This window comes from Folsomia candida, unplaced genomic scaffold (genome assembly GCF_002217175.1).
Source record: "Folsomia candida strain VU population unplaced genomic scaffold, ASM221717v1 Fcan01_Sc003, whole genome shotgun sequence".
Taxonomy (NCBI): Eukaryota; Metazoa; Arthropoda; class Collembola; order Entomobryomorpha; family Isotomidae; genus Folsomia; species Folsomia candida.
This window is the reverse complement of record NW_019091195.1, coordinates 3,966,399-3,987,467: the sequence shown is the minus strand read 5'-3', so window position 1 is coordinate 3,987,467 and position 21,069 is coordinate 3,966,399. Positions and strand designations below refer to the sequence as shown.

At 36.7% G+C, this 21,069-nt stretch overlaps 6 protein-coding genes and 3 long non-coding RNA genes across 11 annotated transcripts; 6 read left to right on the top strand and 3 right to left on the bottom strand.

Annotated features, from left to right (window-relative positions):
* The first annotated feature begins 301 nt into the window (after positions 1–301).
* LOC110847451 lies at positions 302–1,069 on the top strand. The gene is made up of 2 exons (XR_002547646.2): positions 302–663; positions 734–1,069. It is a non-coding gene; the product is annotated as an uncharacterized LOC110847451 (long non-coding RNA).
* Positions 1,070–1,709: 640 nt separating this feature from the next.
* Positions 1,710–2,769, top strand: LOC110845486 (cystatin-A2). Its single transcript, XM_022091918.2, has 2 exons — positions 1,710–2,071; positions 2,273–2,769. Exons 1-2 carry the CDS (start codon positions 2,003–2,005, stop codon positions 2,603–2,605), a joined length of 402 nt encoding a protein of 133 aa, XP_021947610.1. The 5' UTR covers positions 1,710–2,002; the 3' UTR covers positions 2,606–2,769.
* LOC110845485 (beta-1,3-galactosyltransferase brn) lies at positions 2,630–5,954 on the bottom strand. Of its 3 annotated transcripts, none has more exons than XM_035849040.1 (8): positions 4,929–5,954; positions 4,654–4,853; positions 4,569–4,585; positions 4,275–4,500; positions 3,832–4,139; positions 3,642–3,769; positions 3,279–3,563; positions 2,630–2,948 (listed from the first exon to the last, which is right to left on the bottom strand). In XM_035849040.1, exons 1-8 carry the CDS (start codon positions 4,987–4,989, stop codon positions 2,896–2,898), a joined length of 1,278 nt encoding a protein of 425 aa, XP_035704933.1. In that variant the 5' UTR covers positions 4,990–5,954; the 3' UTR covers positions 2,630–2,895. The 3 variants fall into 3 exon arrangements, with proteins under 3 accessions (XP_035704933.1, XP_035704932.1, XP_021947609.1); XM_035849039.1 differs by having other exon boundaries at positions 3,344–3,563; positions 4,929–5,944; XM_022091917.2 differs by having other exon boundaries at positions 2,630–2,925; positions 3,344–3,563; positions 4,929–5,728.
* Positions 5,955–6,100: 146 nt separating this feature from the next.
* On the bottom strand, positions 6,101–10,581 carry LOC110845484 (UDP-GalNAc:beta-1,3-N-acetylgalactosaminyltransferase 1). The gene is made up of 6 exons (XM_022091916.2): positions 9,920–10,581; positions 9,305–9,816; positions 8,146–8,379; positions 7,924–8,075; positions 7,090–7,854; positions 6,101–7,012 (listed from the first exon to the last, which is right to left on the bottom strand). Exons 3-6 carry the CDS (start codon positions 8,355–8,357, stop codon positions 6,621–6,623), a joined length of 1,521 nt encoding a protein of 506 aa, XP_021947608.1. The 5' UTR covers positions 8,358–8,379; positions 9,305–9,816; positions 9,920–10,581; the 3' UTR covers positions 6,101–6,620.
* On the top strand, positions 10,341–11,266 carry LOC118434789. Its single transcript, XR_004834242.1, has 2 exons — positions 10,341–10,479; positions 10,560–11,266. It is a non-coding gene; the product is annotated as an uncharacterized LOC118434789 (long non-coding RNA).
* A 599-nt stretch (positions 11,267–11,865) lies between these two features.
* LOC110847163 (probable endochitinase) lies at positions 11,866–13,043 on the top strand. Its single transcript, XM_022094040.2, has 3 exons — positions 11,866–12,087; positions 12,168–12,773; positions 12,855–13,043. Exons 1-3 carry the CDS (start codon positions 12,033–12,035, stop codon positions 12,977–12,979), a joined length of 786 nt encoding a protein of 261 aa, XP_021949732.1. The 5' UTR covers positions 11,866–12,032; the 3' UTR covers positions 12,980–13,043.
* Positions 13,037–14,116, bottom strand: LOC118434790. The gene is made up of 4 exons (XR_004834243.1): positions 13,927–14,116; positions 13,712–13,804; positions 13,494–13,632; positions 13,037–13,414 (listed from the first exon to the last, which is right to left on the bottom strand). It is a non-coding gene; the product is annotated as an uncharacterized LOC118434790 (long non-coding RNA).
* Positions 14,117–16,957: 2,841 nt separating this feature from the next.
* On the top strand, positions 16,958–18,030 carry LOC110846193 (muscle-specific protein 20-like). The gene is given in 5 exon segments (XM_022092852.2): positions 16,958–17,118; positions 17,202–17,410; positions 17,483–17,575; positions 17,577–17,592; positions 17,685–18,030. Coding segments are annotated over 5 exon segments (540 nt in total). The 5' UTR covers positions 16,958–17,088; the 3' UTR covers positions 17,877–18,030.
* Positions 18,031–18,569: 539 nt separating this feature from the next.
* On the top strand, positions 18,570–21,042 carry LOC110846788 (nucleoside diphosphate kinase 7). The gene is made up of 11 exons (XM_022093628.2): positions 18,570–18,604; positions 18,708–18,783; positions 18,857–18,964; positions 19,032–19,198; positions 19,263–19,421; positions 19,480–19,690; positions 19,773–19,881; positions 19,961–20,100; positions 20,179–20,298; positions 20,367–20,403; positions 20,681–21,042. The coding sequence occupies exons 1-11, from the start codon at positions 18,570–18,572 to the stop codon at positions 20,836–20,838; spliced, it is 1,320 nt and encodes a 439-aa protein (XP_021949320.2). The 3' UTR covers positions 20,839–21,042.
* Positions 21,043–21,069: the final 27 nt, after the last annotated feature.

Sequence of the window (21,069 nt, the reverse complement as noted above, 5' to 3'; positions counted from 1 at the left end):
CTACATTCTCCAGAGCCAGTATTAGGTGTTGTGCAATAATGCAGCCAAAAACAACCTTTTATATGAGACTAACATGAGACTAACATGAGACGTGTGATGATATGTACGTATGTACATACATATTTTTATGCAGGGTCAATTGAGCAAAATATTTTTGTCTCATGCAGGAAGATTAAAATAGTGATGGCCACAATTTGTGTTCTTATTGGAAATGTACCGAAGGTTCGACGCAAAAATTCGCAAATCTGTACCTGATTCTCATTTCGCACATACCGACGTACCCGTCACCCGTGCGAGAATGAATGTTCTTAATATAAAACTTTCAACTTCCAGAGGTGGTTGCGCCCAGTCTCATTCGCAATCTCGTCTCGATCCTCTTCCTCCAGCAGACTATCGATCTTCTCGTTGAAACTTGGTCTACTTTTCATCCCACCATCATACGCATTACGCAACACTAGTTTCATATTTATGCTCATCTTTACATGACACACTTTTTGTACGGCGTTTAAGCATTTTATTGGTCTCGGTGGTAGGTCAAAAGTGGGTGGGGAGTACATATTTCAGTCAATATGCTTCGAAGGGTACTTCTCCTAAGTCTTCTCATAGTCATTTTTGTCATCAGTGTCTACTCACGACCAACTGAAGAAGAAGTGGAAGCAGCTAGTAAGTGATCTTTGTAAAAACATTAGGACTGGAGTTTCATGTAGACTGATTTATTAAATATTTTTCCTAGGTCAGAAATGCAAATTTAATGGAACCAACACAAGATACAACTGCACTGGAATCGGAGGAAATTATAGATGCGTGCTTACTAACTGTTTTGACTAATTTATTACAACATTTTAGTTAAACATTCGTCCATCGCATTACCCAGAAGTCGGGAGTTAGATAATATGAGATATAAAGGATCGAATTACCTCAACCGATAATGAACTTCGCAGTAATAATAATTATTATTGTAAGCGTGAGTACAAACAGCCGTCGTAAAAAATAACTCATAATTTGAACCAAGAAAATGTTGATGTAAAAAGTAATAAAGATTGCTATTTCTGTATGCTAAGTACATAAACGTTGTAAGTATTTGTCATCACTTTATTTGTGGAAGATGGTTTTATTCTGTGAAAGCATTGTTTAGTAAAGTAATGTGTAGACCACCAGACTTGGTAATCCCCTCATATTCCATTTCATAGAAGGTTATTTACAAAAGAGCCGGAATTACAACTCATTTGTTATTTATTAGAAAAGGCTGCATCATCATAAAAACATTTTACATAATTTGCCCGACAAAATTCTGTAGGACAAATTAGGGATGAATTGTTGAAATAAATGTCGTCAAAAGTCACACACTAACAGGCAGGTATTTTCATTAATGCCATAAATCAAGTTCTTGACTAGAACTGGTTGCGTACTGACTTTTATGCATTTTTAGGTTTTACTAAAACGCCGTTTTAGACTAGTGACGCTGACGATAGGGACAAAAGGGTTGTATGTTTGAAGCTCTACGTAATTGTATGCAAATTAGTCATTCCAGTTCTTACATATCCATAGGATGATGGTGGATGGGCTTAAAATACAATTATTCATTCCTACATAGGTAACAAGTATTCACGAGTATTGGTATACGGCAGAACGCATTGTGGTAACAACTGACAAAATAATTACTTGACTCATTAAGATGCATACAAATAAATGGTACGGCAGAAAAACACATCATCATCAGTGAGAACGAGTTCAGAACGAACACTTGTTCTGGCTATTTGGTTGCTATTGAGAAAAGATTTATACAAGGTTTCCTCTCTCGTCAATGTAAATTGCACTTTTTATACGCCGAGTTTACAATAAAGGCTAAAATTCGCAACTCTCACCTCCACCCAACCTAACCACAACAGCGAACAGCTTGGTCTCAGCTGCAGCCAGTAGTTGTGCTAAAATATTGCCCTTGTTGTGCCACAATTTGTACAAAAAGTATCAAATTCGCTAATTTACTACACGAGTGAGCAAAATGAAAGTATTTCTCGGGACATTTGTGTTCGGGTTGGTTCTTCTCGCAGCAGTCACCATGATTCATTCTGTAAGTTTTTGAAACTTTAAGGAATATATACAATAGCTAATTTTGTTTCATCCAATCAATTTAAATATTTAAATTCGTTTAAAGATTAGTCTTAGTAATTTAATAAATAATATTACAGATATTTGATTATTTTGCCAAAATCATTGCAAACTCTGTGTGCCCTCGATATACGAGTTGAATGTTCTTATGGTTGTATTTCAGGAGCGATTAGTGGGGGGTGTAGGGGACGAGAAGGAAGTGGATGATGACGTGAAAGGGGTTGTCGCCTCCCTCTCTGACTCCATCAAGACCGCCGCTTTCACCAGCTTGACCCAGTCTGGAGAAAATGCGGACGCCACCAAGTTTAAGAACTCCAGCATCGACGTTTTATCGTACAAAACCCAAGTCGTGGCTGGGCTCAACTACTTTGTGAAAGTTCGCATTGACGGAAAGATTTTCCACTTGCGAATTTACAAGCACTTTTCGGGGTCACTGGAACTCTCAAAAGTTGCAGGTCCAAAGCCTGAATCGGACCCAATTGCGTATTTCCAATAATATATGAGGCAATAAAATTTAAAATTGTGTATTCACTTTTCTTTAATAACTTTCAAAAATATATAACCATCATTGTCATATTACATAATGTATTAATTCATTCATAATATGGCTTTTCTAAAAGTGTGTCCAAAACTAAATAAAAGTTATCGAAATTTTCAACTTAAATATTGGACAGATCTTGTTTATTGCATTCCACCAAGTTTGTGAGATTCCTATTCACCCAGAGATCAACCATTTGAGCTGCGCATTGACATCCATGAATCGCAATGGCTTCGGAAAAAGGGTCCTCATCGATGCGGAGTTTGTTTTTGGGATACCAGCACGCAGAAAATATGTACAACTGCATAAGCCATTCCCCTCAAACATACAAAACTACTTTGATTGGTTTCGAGCAGTAAAAGTTTTCTCCCTGGGGGACTGTAAATTAAGATAACAGTATTCTTGAGAACCTGATCTCAAATTAAACTTATACAAGCACATGTAACACGTAACACTGTAACACATGCACATAAATTACTTGAGAACATTTTGCGACATCGCAAGGGGCTAAGAGTTGGGTGGTAAAATCGTGCCGAAAGTTATTTTCCGTGGGTTTACATTTGTCTGCATAAATTGAAGGAGTCCCCCCGGAAGGTAAAAATCTTTTACGGTTATTATAAAATTGAATAACCAATCAAAGCATTTCGATAGTGAGAGAGATATGGCTTATGCAGTTGTATTTCTCTGTTTGGGTACCATGCGTAAAAATGCGGATTATGAACGGGTAAGAGCTCCAACTTTTTGGCAATAATTCCCAAGTAGACATCATCAATTGCAAAGTGCTTTACAAAGAAGGAAGCATAATAAAACTTGTGGACTGCTTCCTTCGAGAAGATAATGGCCGCTCCAGGTGCATATGGAGGATAGAAATTGTACATGTAGTCCCCCAACTGCACCCCCCACTCTCGTCTTCTTGCTGAAAATATCAAATTCAAGCATATTTTTTTATATTGCACAATTAACCAATTTTATCCCATTTGTATTATGTATGCACCTTGGAATATGAAGTACGACTCTCGCAAGGGCGTAGCGTTCCAGTAAATTTGACCCATATATAAACCCTTTTGCAAGATGTTATTCCCAGTGATAAGAGTGTGGTTATTTTTGTACTTTGTCGACATTCTGTAAGTATGATTTTAATTTAAATCTTTTAAAATAAACTATACGGGAAATTTGAAACTGACCTGTAGATAGGGAACTGAGATCCAGGAAGGTTTGTCTTTTCCTCGAATGTACGTTTCGGAAAATTTCTTAAATATGTAGACAAATTGACTAGGTCTACGTACATGTCGTCGTCGACCAGCAATAAATACTGAAAGTCTGACTGAAATTCCTGAGAAGCCCATCTTAGAGCCAGGAGTGATTTGTACGTATTGTTTCCATACTCATCCAAAAAGTCTGCAACAATAATGTCATTCTTATCCCACTCCTGCGGGAATAACTCTTCGACACTGTCAAAATCGCTGTTTCGTGGGACACCGCAAATGAAGAGCTATGCATATTTAAGCATGTATTATATACTTGTCTATTATATGTATCTTTTGCTCCGTGTTTAATTCATTCCCCTCAAGTGCATACATATAATATGCATGCATTTAGCTATTGACAAACATATTTGTATACTTACGAGTTTGGAAGGAAGATTGTCATCAATTTTTGCATCCTCGAGGTATTGAAGCTGTCCCCAAGTTTGTCGGATAGATTCCCTTTTCTCAAAGTTCTTGATTGCACTTTTCACCAACACCAGTAAGCCATGGGCTTGCTTCTCATTTTTGCTCAAAGCCTTATGGATATAGTCTATACTTGAGTATTTGAAGTTTATAGGAGTGTATGCAAAATTGCCAACTTTGAACCTATGAAATTAATAGTCAAAAATTGTATATTTTTACATATTTCCTCTAATAAGATTATTTACACTAACCTAAACTCCTCCACAACCTGGAATTGGCAGACATTAGAATTTAGAGCTGAAATTATTACAAATACTAATTGGAATTTATACTAACCTCTGGAAAGTTTGGTATGTTTAGAGGGTATCCAAATTCTTGTTGTATTTCTATTTCTCCCCAAGTCGTCGAAAGATAGTCCAAGAATCCCACCAAAGACAAAAATAACAGTACATACGCGACTCTTTTGATCTGCTCCCGTCGCCGCCCACCTGTTCTAGCACACACAGGTCGACAGCATGGCCCCCACCCTGACTTTACTATTAATAATAATTGAAAAGCATAAATATAACACAAAATACTGTTTTGAATCATAATATAAATTTTTATATTACCATCATCGATTGGATTTTGATAAGACGATAACTTGAGTGGCTTGGGAGAAAAAATTCCCATTGTTTTCTCAGATGAGATTTAAATAAAATATGGTGGCACGCACGCACTGAAGAAAACCGAAACTGAATCCCACCTTTGACCTTACTAAATATTTCTTCTGTTATGCACTTCTTGTGCTTTATATCGGCGTAATGCTTAATAACAATAATAATAACAACAGTAATTATTTGCGAATATACAATACTGAGAGTGTTGAGACAACTATTAAATATTTACTGGACAACATTTAAGCATTGCTCTTGCTTTTTACTTTGGTCATGAATCACTCGTCATGGTCTCCACCGCATTGTGCCTACTTTTGACCATCTCGCTCACTGCATTATATTCAAAGATAATTATTGTACTAATTGCTTACACATTTTGGAAGCACATTATTAGTTACTTGGTAGTAATAATAATGGTGGCAGAGTGTTAATCACTTGGGCTTGAATGTCATTTAAGATATGACTAACCTTACGGACGGATATGTGTGGTAAAGATTCGTCCTTTTGGTTCGTTTAACTGGAGGTTTAAAGTTGGCAATGAACGATATTCCTTAATCTACGTATGCTCAACGGTTTGAATGAAAGTATATTCAACATAATTAGGCTAAGATAAGAATATGGTTCGTTTATGTAAGATTGGTTCGTTGATAGTACATACGTATTAAATGTAATGGGAGGTCGAAGCGGACAAAAGTTTATTTATTTATTTATTTACACACGAAGAAAGGGCACGGAAAATAAATAGTTTTGCTTTGCCGAGGAAAGCTTTTATGCTCGATACAATATAATATGCAGAGTTTTCATATTGTTTCTCAATATTCTCGAATTATTTGGTAGGCCATCAACGTCAAATATTGATTAGTTTTTGTCATCGACTCTTCTACAAACTCATGTATATGCAAACTGTCTTTTAGCTGGATTATTATCAAGTATTGACGGCCATCAAAAATTTACGAACGTTAAACTGCAGAACTATTATTTTCAAGGTGATCGTGTGACAATTGCAACAACGCTACACGTGAGAAAGGAAATTATTTCTTTGGTCGGTTATATATTTGAGAATTATTGTTTTAGTATTATCACTGATTTTCGGAAATGATATGTGAAATAATTTTGGAGGTTGTACATATAGCCAAGCAGAATAGATTTATTTAATTATTCTCAAAAATCACATGAAGCACAATACACAAGAACTTGGAAAATGTATGCATACTGCTTGTTTAACAAATCCATATATTCTTTAGCTGGGATTACGAAAAAATAATCCCAATATGTGTAGTAGTTCTATTAGAGATTTAAATACCTACACTTAAAAGTTTAAAACGTATTTAAATGCCTGCAAGTACATATAAAAAAGTTTGACACAGAAATCATCACTGGCAAGAGTCCTTGTCACAGCTTTTCCATTATATACAATAATTGTACAAATTAGTCAGTCACCATTTGTTGTGCAGATGGTATTTATGTTGCATATTTTTCAGTCATAAACATAATGCAGTATTAACGGTTTTACTAATTAAGTATAGCTTACATATATTTGCATCCCTATTGGAGGTATGGGTAATATTACACAGGTAACTTACTTATCACAGTTTATAATAAATACATAATTGATCAGCCTCATCATCGTCTATTACAGGACAATAGTTACAAATCTAAATTGCCATTCGTCTTTTGTTCTTGCCAAAATGAATAGAGTTCCTCCACGCTGTTAAGCCCATGTCTTGCTATGACATATTTCATGGGATCCTCGTAAGAATTGGCTGTCAGAACAGTATGACCAGAGTCCGCATTAGAATCAGGACATCTTCCATTTGGGCTGTGGCAAACATAGAAATAATTGGAATTCGTTGGAGTAATGTTCATTTTGTATGCCAACAATCCAAGGTAGACGTCATCAAATCGAAAATGTTCAGTGTAAAAAGATGCAAAATAAAAATCTTGCACTACAGATTTTGACATTAGGATTGCTGCGGCAGGCAAGTATGGTGGAAACAGGTTGTATTTCCACTCTTCCAGGGATAAGTACCACTTGGAAACTGCAATAAGTAAGGAGCAAATTAAGTTGAAAGTTCAACAATGCATGACGTATGCGATTTTTAAAATAAACAAGCACCTAATTTGTATCTAACTGGTCTGGTTGTTGTTAAAAGTTTTCCTGCATACAAGTTGTTGGCTGCTAGAGTATTACAATGAGTTTTTTTATGAACCCCTTCTTCGTTGGAGTTGAAATTAACATTGTTGTTGACGAATGGATATTCTCTCGGATATTCCAAGTATCGAACCAAGTTTTTTATATTGATGTGCATATCATCATCGACAAGGAAAACAAATTGAAAGTTCGAGCACTTTTCAACGGCAAACCGAATCCCCATCATTGTTTTAAAAGTATTATTAATATACGAGTCAATAAATTCAGCCCTAACTATATCGTTATGTTTGAGTATTTCATCGTCAACCGAGCTTTCTCTAAAATTATAGATTTTGTTGAAATTGCTTTCGTCCTTTGTAAGTCTCTTTTTGGCTTGAGAATGTTGGAGCAAAGCTGCAATTGTTTGGCTTGGGGCTTTGTCTTTTCTATTGTTTTTTAATAATTGAGATTCGATTGAGTTATCCAACTGAGCAAGAAGAATGTCTGAAGGAAGGGGAGTAGTTGTCGTCGTCATGGTTGGGAGTACATTTCGAGCACTGGTAGACTCATGATTCTGCTGACCAATTAGAAACACTAATTTAATTTGAAACACTGGTTTTATTAAAGGATCGAATGATCTCTTGTTTCTTCCAGCTCCTTGCTGGAGGCATGAAATCAATGGAGACGTGTGAGATATTGAACGAGAAATATTTTGGAGATAGCTTGGATGTCCCCATGTGGCTCTAATCACTGTTAAATATTTAAGTTTTTATTAATATCAACGCATAAAAAATAATTACTCAAAACTGTGCACTATACCTGCCCTCTTGTCAAAATAGTTTGGAGCTGATTTTACAAGGATCAATAGGCCGATAGGGTCTTCCTCGACACACTTTGCGTTTTCATTGTCTAAAAACTTTATTCTAGAATAGTTTTGATTAATTGGGTGGATATTAACTTGCTCCCCTTTCCTAAAAGAATTGAAAAAATGGGTATAATTGCTACCAGGGATTAATGACTTTCAAATCCAGTTAACCTCACCCAAAGCTCTTCACCAACTCTGGAAAGTTGGGAACATTTAATGGGTAGTTGAATTCTGTCTCAAAGTCTCTTTCGAAATAGAACTTGACAAATCCAAAGCTGTCAATACAGATTACGAGACACACCAAGAGGAATAGAGTCCATGCAATGCGTCTGCTTTCTCTGATTGCCCAAAATCGAAACCGACGTGGGACAGGAAGTAGTTTCGTCATGTTTGGAGAATGTTCTGATTACCTGAAACCAACAACAAGAATGATGATTTGATTATGTGTCTAATTCCCAGAGCTCTCAAGTTTGAAGTAGCGTATCAAGTAGCCTTTTTGTACTTAAGTGCAACCAAAGTCTATATGTGGATACAACTAAGGAGGGGAGCTTGCGAGGTTGATAATAACAGATCTTGATACCCTTTGGATATGTGATAGGGTCTCATGAGTGTACTAAAACCCTGAAGTGGTTTGACTCCATGGCCACATTTGCGCCCGCCACACCCACTCAAAAATCCCCAAAAAACGCTTTCACACCAGTTTTCACTCACTCAAATCCACGCCAAAAATCCAATTTTACTCGGATTTTGAAATTTCTTTCACCATTACACTCCCAGATAGTTGCTTTCTTCAATCCAATATCAAACTCAATATTTTCGAAATTTTTAGTATTATTAAAATTTAAAATTCTGAATGAGCATTGTTGTAGTAATCAACAACGCAAATTATCCCTGCGAAATAATCATCAGCAAAATTGAGTTTGATATTGGATTGAAGAAAGCAACTATCTGGGAGTGTAATGGTGAAAGAAATTTCAAAATCCGAGTAAAATTGGATTTTTGGCGTGGATTTGAGTGAGTGAAAACTGGTGTGAAAGCGTTTTTTGGGTATTTTTGAGTGGGTGTGGCGGGCGCAAATGTGGCCATGGAGTCAAACTACTTCAGGGTTTTAGTACACTCATGGGTCCCTACCACATATCCAAAGGGCACCAATATCTGTTATTATCAACCTCGCAAGCTCCCCTCCTAAGTCAACAACTTGAGATTTTAAAGAGCATTATTTTTTCGAGAGAGCTTATTGTGTTTAATGGCATGCTTTATTCAAGGCATGCCATTAAACATGCGTGTCACTTGAACGAAAATAAATGTTGACGAGTTATGACACTTATTACGTACCTTCTTCACTAAAGTGCTCTTCTTCTGTCCTGTCATTGCATTTTTTATTGTGTGTTTGGAACCAGTGCAGGCCTGGGCAGTAGTATGTAGTATGTAGTCGAGTCGTTATTATATAGTTCGTTTCGGCTCCTTCAATTTAATCGGTCAATCAATACCAATAATAATTCTTCACTACCGTTCTCCCCCACCTCTGGATGGATCGATTTTAGATTGAGTGTCACTATTGAGTTGATCTCATATACTGACAACTAACAGTGCAACTAACAGTGCAGAAAGCTCTGGGTTCCTGTTATTGATATTTTGATAGATTTTGACAGTCGATATGGACTAGAAGACTGACATTTAATCGACTCCGGAAGCACGCTTAAAACACCGGCAAATGTCGACGTCAACTTTATCCGAATCCAATGACGGAAGAAGCGTGATGCTATGTGTGATGTGTCACACTCCACTCAGTTGGTGAAAGTCCAATGTTCATGTCCGTCCATTAATGGATTTGATGATGAATTGTCCTACCACATCGCAAAGACATGTTAAGTGATAAAACCAACAAGGACGACGAATAACGGATATGTACAACAGACAGGCAGGAATCTCTGCTGACATGTAGCTCACCATTTTGTTGTTGCTGCTTCTTCGTATCGATTCTCTCCTTTATTATTAAATGTTAGTGTTGGTATTTTTATCACTACGTTGTGGCAAGTTTGTTCTAAAATAGGCAGGACCAAGAGAGAGAGAAAGGTGAGCTAAATAAGCTATGAATTGAACGTCCGGTGGTGCTTGGTCTTTTCTCCCTCTCGTTTTAGACTAATATTTTATTCCATTTTCGCACACAATGGAAAACCGGGTAGTCTTATTAGCATTGTTCCGTTCCAGCTCCACTTGGTCGACCATCAAGCCTAGCACATTTTTTATTGTGTGATGAAGGATGGTTAGATTGGTGGGATATACACGAATGTGTATATATATTTTTCGACTTGTTGTGGGGAAAGGGGATCGCCCGAACCCAAAGTATTGCATAAGTCGGGAAATCGGGGTTTGTGCGGAAGAATGAAGGATTCACTCAGGGTTTCGTGACTTTGGCAGATAAGGTTAACTTTTATACCTCGTTTGTGGCGTGTGACATGAAGACGAATGGGATAAAAAGTGGAGGGCAATAAAGTGAAGCAAATTTGGTGAGGCAAGGAAAACTGGAACACTTTGATTGGGTTGGGTGGATTATTTTATTTATGATTTCATTTCCTGCTTGCTACAGGGAGACTTTTCTACACTGTTTGGTTCACATTCCCCTCGTTCTGCTTAAAAAGAAACCGACCTTTATGAGATCCTCGTCAACAAATATTTGCTCAACTTTTGTTTGCACTCCTTTCTTGCAAATCATGCAATTCTTTCAACTATGTAGATGTTATCTTATGAAGCGATGGTGAAGCTTCAAAAAACTAGCTATAGAGAGCTTTGGACAATGTTCGTAATTGGCGTTTATACATATTTTACAGCATGCAATACAATGTGAGCACGGACATGCGTTTGAAGTTTTTTGACAAGAATATAAATTGTACACTTTTTATACGTATTTCTATATATTCGGCATAAAATAGGAATTTCCTGGCGATTCTAACTTGTGTGACACTATAATACAAGTATTTGTGTAGACTATGGCTCAAATTGAGCATAGTTTGAAAGAAGTATGCACTATGCATACCTCTCAGGTCTATGTACTAACCTGAGTGAGAGCAATGAGTAAGATACAAAATGTAATTAGTGAGGTTGTATGAATGTCTATAAAAATAAGCCATAGTTTTGTACATGTACATTTTAAAAAGTTAATTTTAGAGATTATTCGCTACCGTCGGGTGTTTGAGGAGGATTAAACTATTATTATGTTATAGATAATGAATGACGATGATGGGTCAAATTATTTAATAAAGTTCGATCTTAAAAATTATCATGGTATAAAAAATAGACCCGATTTAAAGCTAAAAATATATAGCGATTAGATGCTTTACTTCAACTTCAACCATGAAATCAAAAAATGCATATATGGGTATAGAGAAACCTCCCATGCATGCAAATATTAAATAATGCAATTTGTGCAGTTAATTAAATCACTTTCCAGACAGCACACACACATTTGTCCATGGATCATACATAAGTCTGACCACATCACATTGTTTGGTCATTAGGTATATACGCACGTCCATACCATAAACCAAACGCAAGTAGTTTTGTTGAGCAATGCCAAATCCACAAATTTTTATTTTATTGGCCATAAAATATGACGCATGACCAAATAGTTTACATTTTAGCTTCACATATGTATGTATAATGACCACTTCTAAACTGTGACAAAAATTAAACTGGGGATCATACTCGCATCAATCGTTCACCTCATTCATAATCGTTTCATAAATTCATATGCAAAACCCCACCACGAGTGGAAGTAGATACCAGAATGACATATGGAAAAACGTAAAAGATAAGAATAGCGCCTATACACAATACATAAGCAAAGCTTATCAAAAGCGCAATTCGAAAGCCTTATTTATGGCAAGCACCTGGTGAACGAGTCGACAGGTTTATTCATGGTCCAACCAAAAAGTTCAGTTATAGTTAGCACAGTAGCTGGACAGGTGATGTCAAGCTTTGTGCTTCTCACTTTTCATATTTTGTAAAATTTAAGGTCAAGTCGTCGTGCATACTAAAATTCAAAATCAATCTATTATTAATAATGGCCCAAATTATGGCTTCATTATTGGTAGGAATTTTCTTAATCTTCGCTGAAAGTAAGTCATTACCAGTCCGTCCTAATTTTTCATATCCCAATTACTTATCTATACAACTTGCCATTCCAATTATATTGCAGTTGAAATTTCAACCCAATCTCCACGATACGAAAGAGGAAGTAGCTTTTCAAAAGCGTACAGGATTGCTCTAGGTCCGGACGATACTTTCGTTTGTCCTCGAGACGGAATATTTCCTCATGAAACATTTTGTGAAAAGTACTACAACTGTTCCATAGGAAGCTCACCTCCACAGATTTGGGCGTGCAGGTTGACCGCAGACCTCTTGTTCAGTGACCAGTACGGGGAATGCAACAATGCCGAATTAGTGCATTGCGGAGAACGAATCCGACCAGACGGTGTTTCCAACACTATGAGACCTCCAGTGACAACAACAACTACGACGACAACTACGACCCCCAGGTCCATCTACAACTGCTCAACAAATGGAGCTTATGCTCACCCATTATTCTGTGAGATGTACTTTGATTGCTGGGAAGGAATTTCAACCCTTCTCAGGTGCCCAAATGAAACGCTATTCGATGATTCGCAAGTGGAATGGACTGGCTGTGCTCTTGCACAAGATGTCAATTGTGGAAACAGAATTCGCCCCACACCAGGCCCAGAATTTCAATGTCCCGAAAATGGTGAGGACGGCGCAAAATATCCGGATCGAAACAATTGTGCAGGTTTGTTGAAATAAATAGTTGATTTACTAATTCGTACACAAGTTTAACTAATTTGATAAAAATCTTGTAACATTTTTACAGCATTTTACACTTGTACCAATGGACTACCCATTCATCAGTTATGTCCAACCGGACTCTACTTTAACAAATTCCTGTCAGTTTGTGACTTTCCTGTAAACGTGGATTGTTCAGACAGACAAAAATAATTCTTCCACTCCAATGCATATTTAATAACTACGTCTCTTGAAATAAAATTTTTGCATCTTCATATTTTCAGTCCTATTATGTGTCTCAATATTTCTTTATAGGACAAAATGCTTGTACAGCTTGTACTTAGCTCTTATACTGAATTTATTCTGCGATGGTGTCAACCGTACTTATCGACAAAATATAATCCTCTGACGTTAGGTTTGTCTCAGGCATCACTACAAGTTTTTCCGTAGTTTTGCATTCTTGGGTTTGAGTCGTAAAAAGAATCTCCGCTCCTCTGAATCTTAATTTCCTATACTCTGGGATAAATGTTGTGATAAATACCCCGAAAAATAATGACGACATGATCCATTCAATTGTCACTGCAATTCCTCTAAGCGTCCCTCTGTCGGCTTTGGCCCAGGTTAGCATGTCCCTCCCACTCAGACTACCTGTAAAAAAGTTTATTAAGTGCAGCTTCAGTTAAATTACATTAACGTGGAAATAAATTGTTTATTGTTTAAGTGTTACCATTATACTGGAAGAAAGACAGGGTTCCCGTTATTAGGAAAAGTATACACAGTACGATTGTTATCATGCTTAAAACTGATCGGGTATATGCAATAACTCGGGTTGAAAAATCCGGCAAAAGCTTAAAGCTCAGATAAGCCTATTACCCTTTGTTTAGTTAGTTAATTAAGTAGTACATATATGGAAATGATATCAGAGCGTTATCATCATCATGTTACCTGCAGACAGCTCCATACCGTTCCACACAGAAATACCAGCGATGCTCCAATGACATGCACGACTAGCAGGTTCGTTTCTTGGAAATTCGCCACCTGTTCCAAGAAAGATACATGTCACATCTATACATAGCAGCTTCTCCGCTAATTTAATTTAGCATGTGTCATATATGCGTGATATGCATTTGAGCGAGTTTATTTGCGTGGGTGTGACTTACCACGCTCACACCAAGAATAGACAGCAATCCAGCGATGTATGCGACAAAATTAATTTTTGAACCGGGTTGATTATACTTTAACTTGTAGTACAGTTCCACTTGCTTATACCGAATGTAAACTACTCCAAAATCTGATGAATTGCGAAATTAATTTTTATGTAATGTAATGTAATTGCAGAATTGTAAATAGATTAAATGTTAAACTTTCGCTTACAGAGAATGCATATGAAATGCATAAATTGGCCGAAAACGCACATTTCAGGAGAAACTGTACCAGTATCAGAAATAAAGCTGAATATTGGGTTGACATGTCCTATCATAATCGCCCATGTATATCTGTTGAGCGCATATTAGAGAGTTGGAGATTTTTTGTACTTTTACTTGTACTGTACTGTGACTACAGTACAATACAAAAATTAGTACAAAAATCAAAAGACCTGGAGAATTTCATTATTTTGTACTCTGAAAAAATTGTATTGTAAAACTCCGCGAAATAGATGAGTCAAAAATTGAGACAAATCAACTCATGATATACAAAATGAGAATCCCTCCAACATGTGCGTTTAAAACGATCAAACCAAAAAGTCGAAATTTTTTACCCTTGACCTCGATTAAAACGGTCACCAGGCTGATATAAGCCGAAATGATAGTAATTTCTGAACTCCTCGCTTCAAAGTGAACTACGTCTGCAACGGTTGAAATAAAATATTAACATTTTTGACCTTTGACCTCGTGAACATGGTCACGGGGTCTTCATACGTTAAAGCTATGCAGATTTCTTAAATTCTCGCCTTAATACACGTCTAAAACAGTCGACACTTAAATTGCGACCTTTGACCTCGTCCTTTCGGTCATTGGTTGGTCGTAGGTCAAAAGTATTGACGACTATAAATTCTTGGTGAAATTTCCTTTAAAATGATACCGCATATGAAAATTAAGGTACAATTTTGCGTTTACTTCACGCCAGGGTGACCTTGACCTTGACCACAGGGAGCCCATCTTCGAACTCGACCTAGGGTCAAAAATTAGAAGCAAAATGGCGAAAACGGCGTCTGATTACATTGAGGCGTTCTAGAGATATCCTAGTTGCCAACCCTTGATTTTTCCACAGTAGTACAAATTGAGCCCGTGTTTCAATTTGTCTACTGTAGACTGTAGAATTAGTACAAAAAGCTGATGACGTCATCATCTAGAGTCCACAGTACAGTCTACAGTCAGAGTACAAGGAATCTCCAACTCTCTATTAAATTAAATTCACGTTGTATAAAAGTGCCACATTTTTGTTATATATAAATACTTACGTTAAGAAGCATGTGAATGCAAATAAGATTGGCAATGCTAGTGGGAACATGTACAATTTGCTGGAAGTCATAAGTTCTTGTTTAGAGAAGCTGGCATTCATTGAAGACATTTTTAAGGTCAGAAAAACAAGCGGAAAACTAAGGTTATTTTGAATGGGTAATAAAAGTGACAGGCGCAAACTGTTGAAGCATCAAGCCAGTAAAAGTATAATTTTTTAGATTTGACCAAAGTTACTTTAGATACTAAGTCAAGCAATTTGATACTTTATCATTCTATGGGGCATAGCGCTAATGAAACGGTGTCAATTAATCGTGGTCATTGATAGCACTATTTTAGCTTTAGATTTTAGTTTTAGCTAGTCGTCTAGAGTTAGCAACGACATCTGATCCCCTTTTGGACAATAATGATTTTTTGGGAAGGGGGGCTTCAAACTTTATGACGTCATCTAATGAGATGTGCGTTACTACAAAATGACAAAAGGAATAATATATTATACTTATTAAAATTAGGGTGCTTTGTCTTTACAGTATCATAAAGTACAATTTTTGCTTGGTATCATTACTCATTAGAAATTACTGAAAAGGGTAGAAATTCTATAAATATTACCAAATTCAGCACGCATGAAATAGGTATTTGCATATGAGTCAAATCATTTTGCATTTTCTGTCTGGCATGACGCCAATTGAAAAATAAGAGTTGAAATGTCATCGACGTTGCATGCAAAATTCCGTTAGCAAGTCTTTTTTTAACCCGAGTCAAGGCTTACGTATCCGTTATGTCGGTCTTTCCGAATCATACTATAAATGTATACATATAGAGAACGACGCAACCGATGAACTTCAAATTTTACATTAAAATATTCGAAAGTGACACATTCTTGATCAATTACTAAATGTATTGAATATTTGCATAGATTTGCACATGTGAAAGTATGCGTTAATGCATGCATGAATAAAAATGTTTTGGTAAATCACATTTTATTTATAGTTAGAAGATATTAAACAAATACGCAAAACTATAGATCTGTAGCTTATAAATATTTATGTAGCGTCTATGACTCGGGCTTAACATTACAAAGGTTTCATAATTGGCATAACCCTATAATCGACAATTCGTTTTATGTAGTTCATGTTTGAATCAATTTATCTTTCAATCAACCTCTTTTCCTTGACAGTCTTTTAAAATTAGAGTAAAGAGGGCAATGTCAAGTTAGTATTAATTAATTGTAAAAAAATGTCTTTGCTGCATATTTCGTATGCTAATAGGGTTAGGAATATCAGCGAAAATAATTATAATTTCAAGCCAAACGCACATATTAACTCTGATAATACATAATACTTAAATGTGATAAAAACAAATTAAGAGCAGACTACTATACCCAACTTCCGTCGTATAATACATACGAGCACATGAATGCTTTAGGTGGAAATGAAAAAGTGAAAACTGTGCCCACTCCCATTTCTCTGAAATAAACCGAGAAGAGATAATTTTAGAGATGTTCTTACTTAACATTGAATACACTAAAAATCTGTGTGGGCGTCGTGCAGTGAGTAAACACTTAAACACACCGTTACGATGTATTTGCATAGGCGGGGACAGTACTTAAACTTGGAAACTTCTCGAAAGAACAAATTCCTGTTGCAATAGATAACACTTAATAAGAATGCGGAGGTGGGAGCATGTTGTACTTAATTATTGTTATTTGGAACGATGAGGAAACCCCTAGAATTTGAAACACGCATCGTGATGTCATTTTGCTTGGTATAAAAGATAACCGCCGTCGACTTCTGGTCACAGTATTCACAAAGTGATCAAGAAATAAAGACTCTACATAATCTCCGAATCCTTCAAACACTTACAATGGCCCTTGAACGACAAGTCCGCGCTAAGGTACACAATACATATCTAAATATATAATTTCGATTATTTCATTTGTGAATAGGGAATTAAAATTTGCTTTCTATTTCTTTCAGATCCTCAGCAAACGGGATCCTGATCAGGAAAGTGAGGCCCAAGAGTGGATCGAATCCGTTCTCGGAGAAAAATTCCCAGGAGTTCTTTACGAAGATCTTCTCAAGGATGGGACCGTTCTATGCAGATTGATGAATAAGCTGAAGCCGGGGGCCATCGCTAAAATCAACTCCTCAGGTGGTCAATTCAAAATGATGGAAAATATTAACAAGTAAGTCACGCGAAAATTTGGATGGACATGCATTTATATTTGCATATCTCTAAGTACTTTGAAAATTTTCAGTTTCCTTCAAGCAATTGAAAAATATGGAGTCTGCAAGAGTGATCTTTTCCCAACTGTTGATCTCTATGAAGGAAAGGATGTCTCAGCCGTGACCAAGTCTGGGACGCACGGTACGAAGATGAGATGATCCACCTTATTTAACTCCTCGTGTATTTTGATTTTTAAGCAAGTATTTTCTGAACTTATAATTGTCACTTTGCAGACGTACCTTCACCCCGAATGGACAGGACCAACTCTCGGACCCAAACCATCTGAAGAAAACAAGCGAGAGTTTACCGACGAAGTTATACAAGCCGGAAAGACAATCATTGGACTTCAAGCAGGACAAAACAAGGGTGCAAGCCAGGCAGGTCAGAATATGGGCGCAGGCAGAAAAATCATCTTAGGGAAGTAAAGCATTCAGGATTAATATTCACTGAACTACCGGAACTGAAACAATGAGATAATATTATTACACTATTCATAACCCACCCTGAGATACTATTTGTGAATGCGCAATTTTTATCATACTACTATTTAATCAATAAAGCAACTCACTGCCGACAAAATTTTAGCGTTTGCTATTGATTTCATTAAAATCCAGCATTCTTACAGGTATATATAAATTCATTCTTACAGTTAGTTATTTCTAAATATACTTGCTAGTAAATACCATATACATATAAAAGCCATATACACAAATGCCAATAATTTATCGGCATAATAAATTAAAAAAACAGAAGTGAACATTTTTAGCAGATGTAAAGAAAGTGCGTACCCACGCAATCACGAACAGGCCGTGAACTTGATGAAATAAATGACTCAAGCATGCATGCCAATAAAACTCGGCGAAGACAGTCATTTGCAAACGACGTGCATATGCATTCAAAGTGTAAAAATACATATGTAAAAATACATATGTGTGGATGTATGTCTATAGATTATAAGGTAGACGTGTGAAATGTTTTGCAACTGCAGCACTGAATTGAAAGTGAAACTTGGGAAGAAATAAGAGAAATGCGACATCAAGATTGTCACACTTTTTTTATGGCAAGTTGTCAAATACTTATCTTATGAATGACCACGCTGAGGGGGCCAAGGAAACAAAATGCCGAGATACTTGAAGTCAAACAATCGTGCATGGTATCAAATTGCGTTGCCTTTGTTAAAATCGTTTCATTCGAAACTATCTTTCGCCAAGCTGAATTACAATGTGTTCTAAAAATACATGTCCTGGTGCAAACAGTTTTCCGCAACTCACGGATGTTTTACCTGTATGCAACCCATGCGATGGAATTGGTTATAAAGCCCCATTTCGGAAGGTAACTACTTTCGTTGTATGACGCCAATAACCTTTGTATTATTGTATTTAATTAAGTTCATCATTATGAGTAGGAAATACCCTTCAAGCTCACCTTCATTGTGCAATGGTATATTGAGAAATTGGAACTGGAAAAGAAATTTTTGTTGTCGTACTATGATTTTGATGGGACTATTGAGTTGGTTAGTGGATGTGTTTAAAACGTAATGCATGGATGATAAGAAAATATAATATGATTGATGACTGCAGAAAGATTTGGACAATCAGAGACCATTCTTGCGAAGAATGAGGTTGGACACGGTGAAAGTAGGCGAGCTTTTCTTGGGGAATAAACTGCTCATCCTTAGTCGTCAACTTGTAGTTTTGGATTATGGAGATGGTCTGACGAAAGAATATTGTGAACCTAAATGCGAAAGGTATTATTTTTGTCAAAATGTTTACATTATGAATGACCAATCGAAATGCTGTGTTTATACTCAGAGCTTTTATCATGGTGCGTCCTGAAGCGATGGATAATCTTCCATGTATTATCTCCCGATTGGAAAAATGTTTTAGAATTTTGCGTGGAAAGATATTTACAATTCCGCAAAACATGGCCTACGAGCTGTCAAGCGAATTCACTGGAGAAGAGAATTTTTTGTATGCATATGTTTAATTATGGACACCTTCAAAATTTTGTAATTACTCTAATTCTCAGAGAGTCCGTAAGAAGCTTAGATGGCAAAAATGTCGCCGTTTTCCTTCTCATGGCGGAGAACGCGTTGGAGAAAATGAAAAATTTGGTTGGTTCTGACAAGAATCCAAAAGAAGCAATGTTAAAAAATCATCAATCGTTGAGATCACTGTTTGGAATGGATGAGCTTCGAAATGGATTTTTCTTTTCTGAGAGTCCTGGCTGCGTTTTAAAGGTGTTTTTTTTTTAAATTACTAACTTGCATTAAAAGTCAGTCCAAAAATATTAAGTGCTGCTTAATATAACATACAATTTAGCAAGCAAGCCAATTTTTCTCGGACTGTCCCACTTGCGTGATCCCAAGTTTCTTTTTGATGAATGGTCAAACAACTTGCTGTGTTATTAAGCCCCACATTATGCGAGAAGGTATTAGTTAAACAAAATGTAAATGCAAATATTAGTTGCTTATCATGTGTATTATCATCGGAAATTGGTTTTGACTCAGGACGGGCTGGGGTCGTGTTGACAGACGTCGTTGCATGTGGTTTCAAAATCATATCCTTGGGCGTGTTTTGGCTCAACAGGAGACAAGCTGAGGAGTTTTACGAGATTTACCAGCGGATATACATCGAAGCGGAGTTCATGGTCATATTTTATTGCACATTGAATTTCCTCTGTATGCAGGATTATCATATTGATATGCATATTTACGGCTTCTTACAGGCGATGGTAGATGAGCTTGGAGTTGGACCATGCATGGTCGTCGAGCTGAGTCACACTAATGCCTCCAGCGACTGCAATGCTGTCGAAGCGTTTCGCCATTTTTGCGGTCCTGCAGACTCGGTAATGATTTTGATATATGCAGAATTTTCGCCTAAATATGTCGTAATAACTGGAACGATTCTTCGCAGGACTTGGCAAGAAAAGTGAAACCCCAGACGCTTCGAGGTAAAAAAAAGACTTTACACTTTTCTTTTGGGGACTGTAGAAAAGTCATGTCATCGATTTGGGGGGAGGGGGTAGGGTCAAGGTACCCTATCCTTCTCACATTTATTATCACACGGGGCATATATAAAGGTCGGGTAGGGGTCAAAATTCTCCGAAACTCGATCACATGCCGTATTTACGGTATACGTACTCCACAAATCGCTTTACATCTACACTACATGGCTCAGAAATCGTATGTAGCTATTATTTCGCTGTAATCATTTGTGTCTTATTTCAGCTCGACACGGGCTGAACAAAATTCAGAACGCTATCCATTGTACTGAACTGCCAGAGGATGCTTATTACGAGTTGGAATACTTTTTCAAAATACTTGACCACAAATGTAACGGGGTCAAAAGTGTGACAGGGGTCGTCCCACTCATGGCGACTCAATAATTCAAACAATGTCTATTTTTCACTGCTAATGACGATTGTATCTGTGTAATATTCATTAGAAAATGGCAATTAAAAATACATTTTTAACGCACGCCGAGACTATAATTGATATTTATAGTACAAGCAGTAATTTTTCTTGCAAATAAATGTCAAAATGGGAGGGAAGTTGAGACTGAAATTTAGTCTCAAATTGGTACCCACACATCTCAACACCACCAACATTATTTTTGT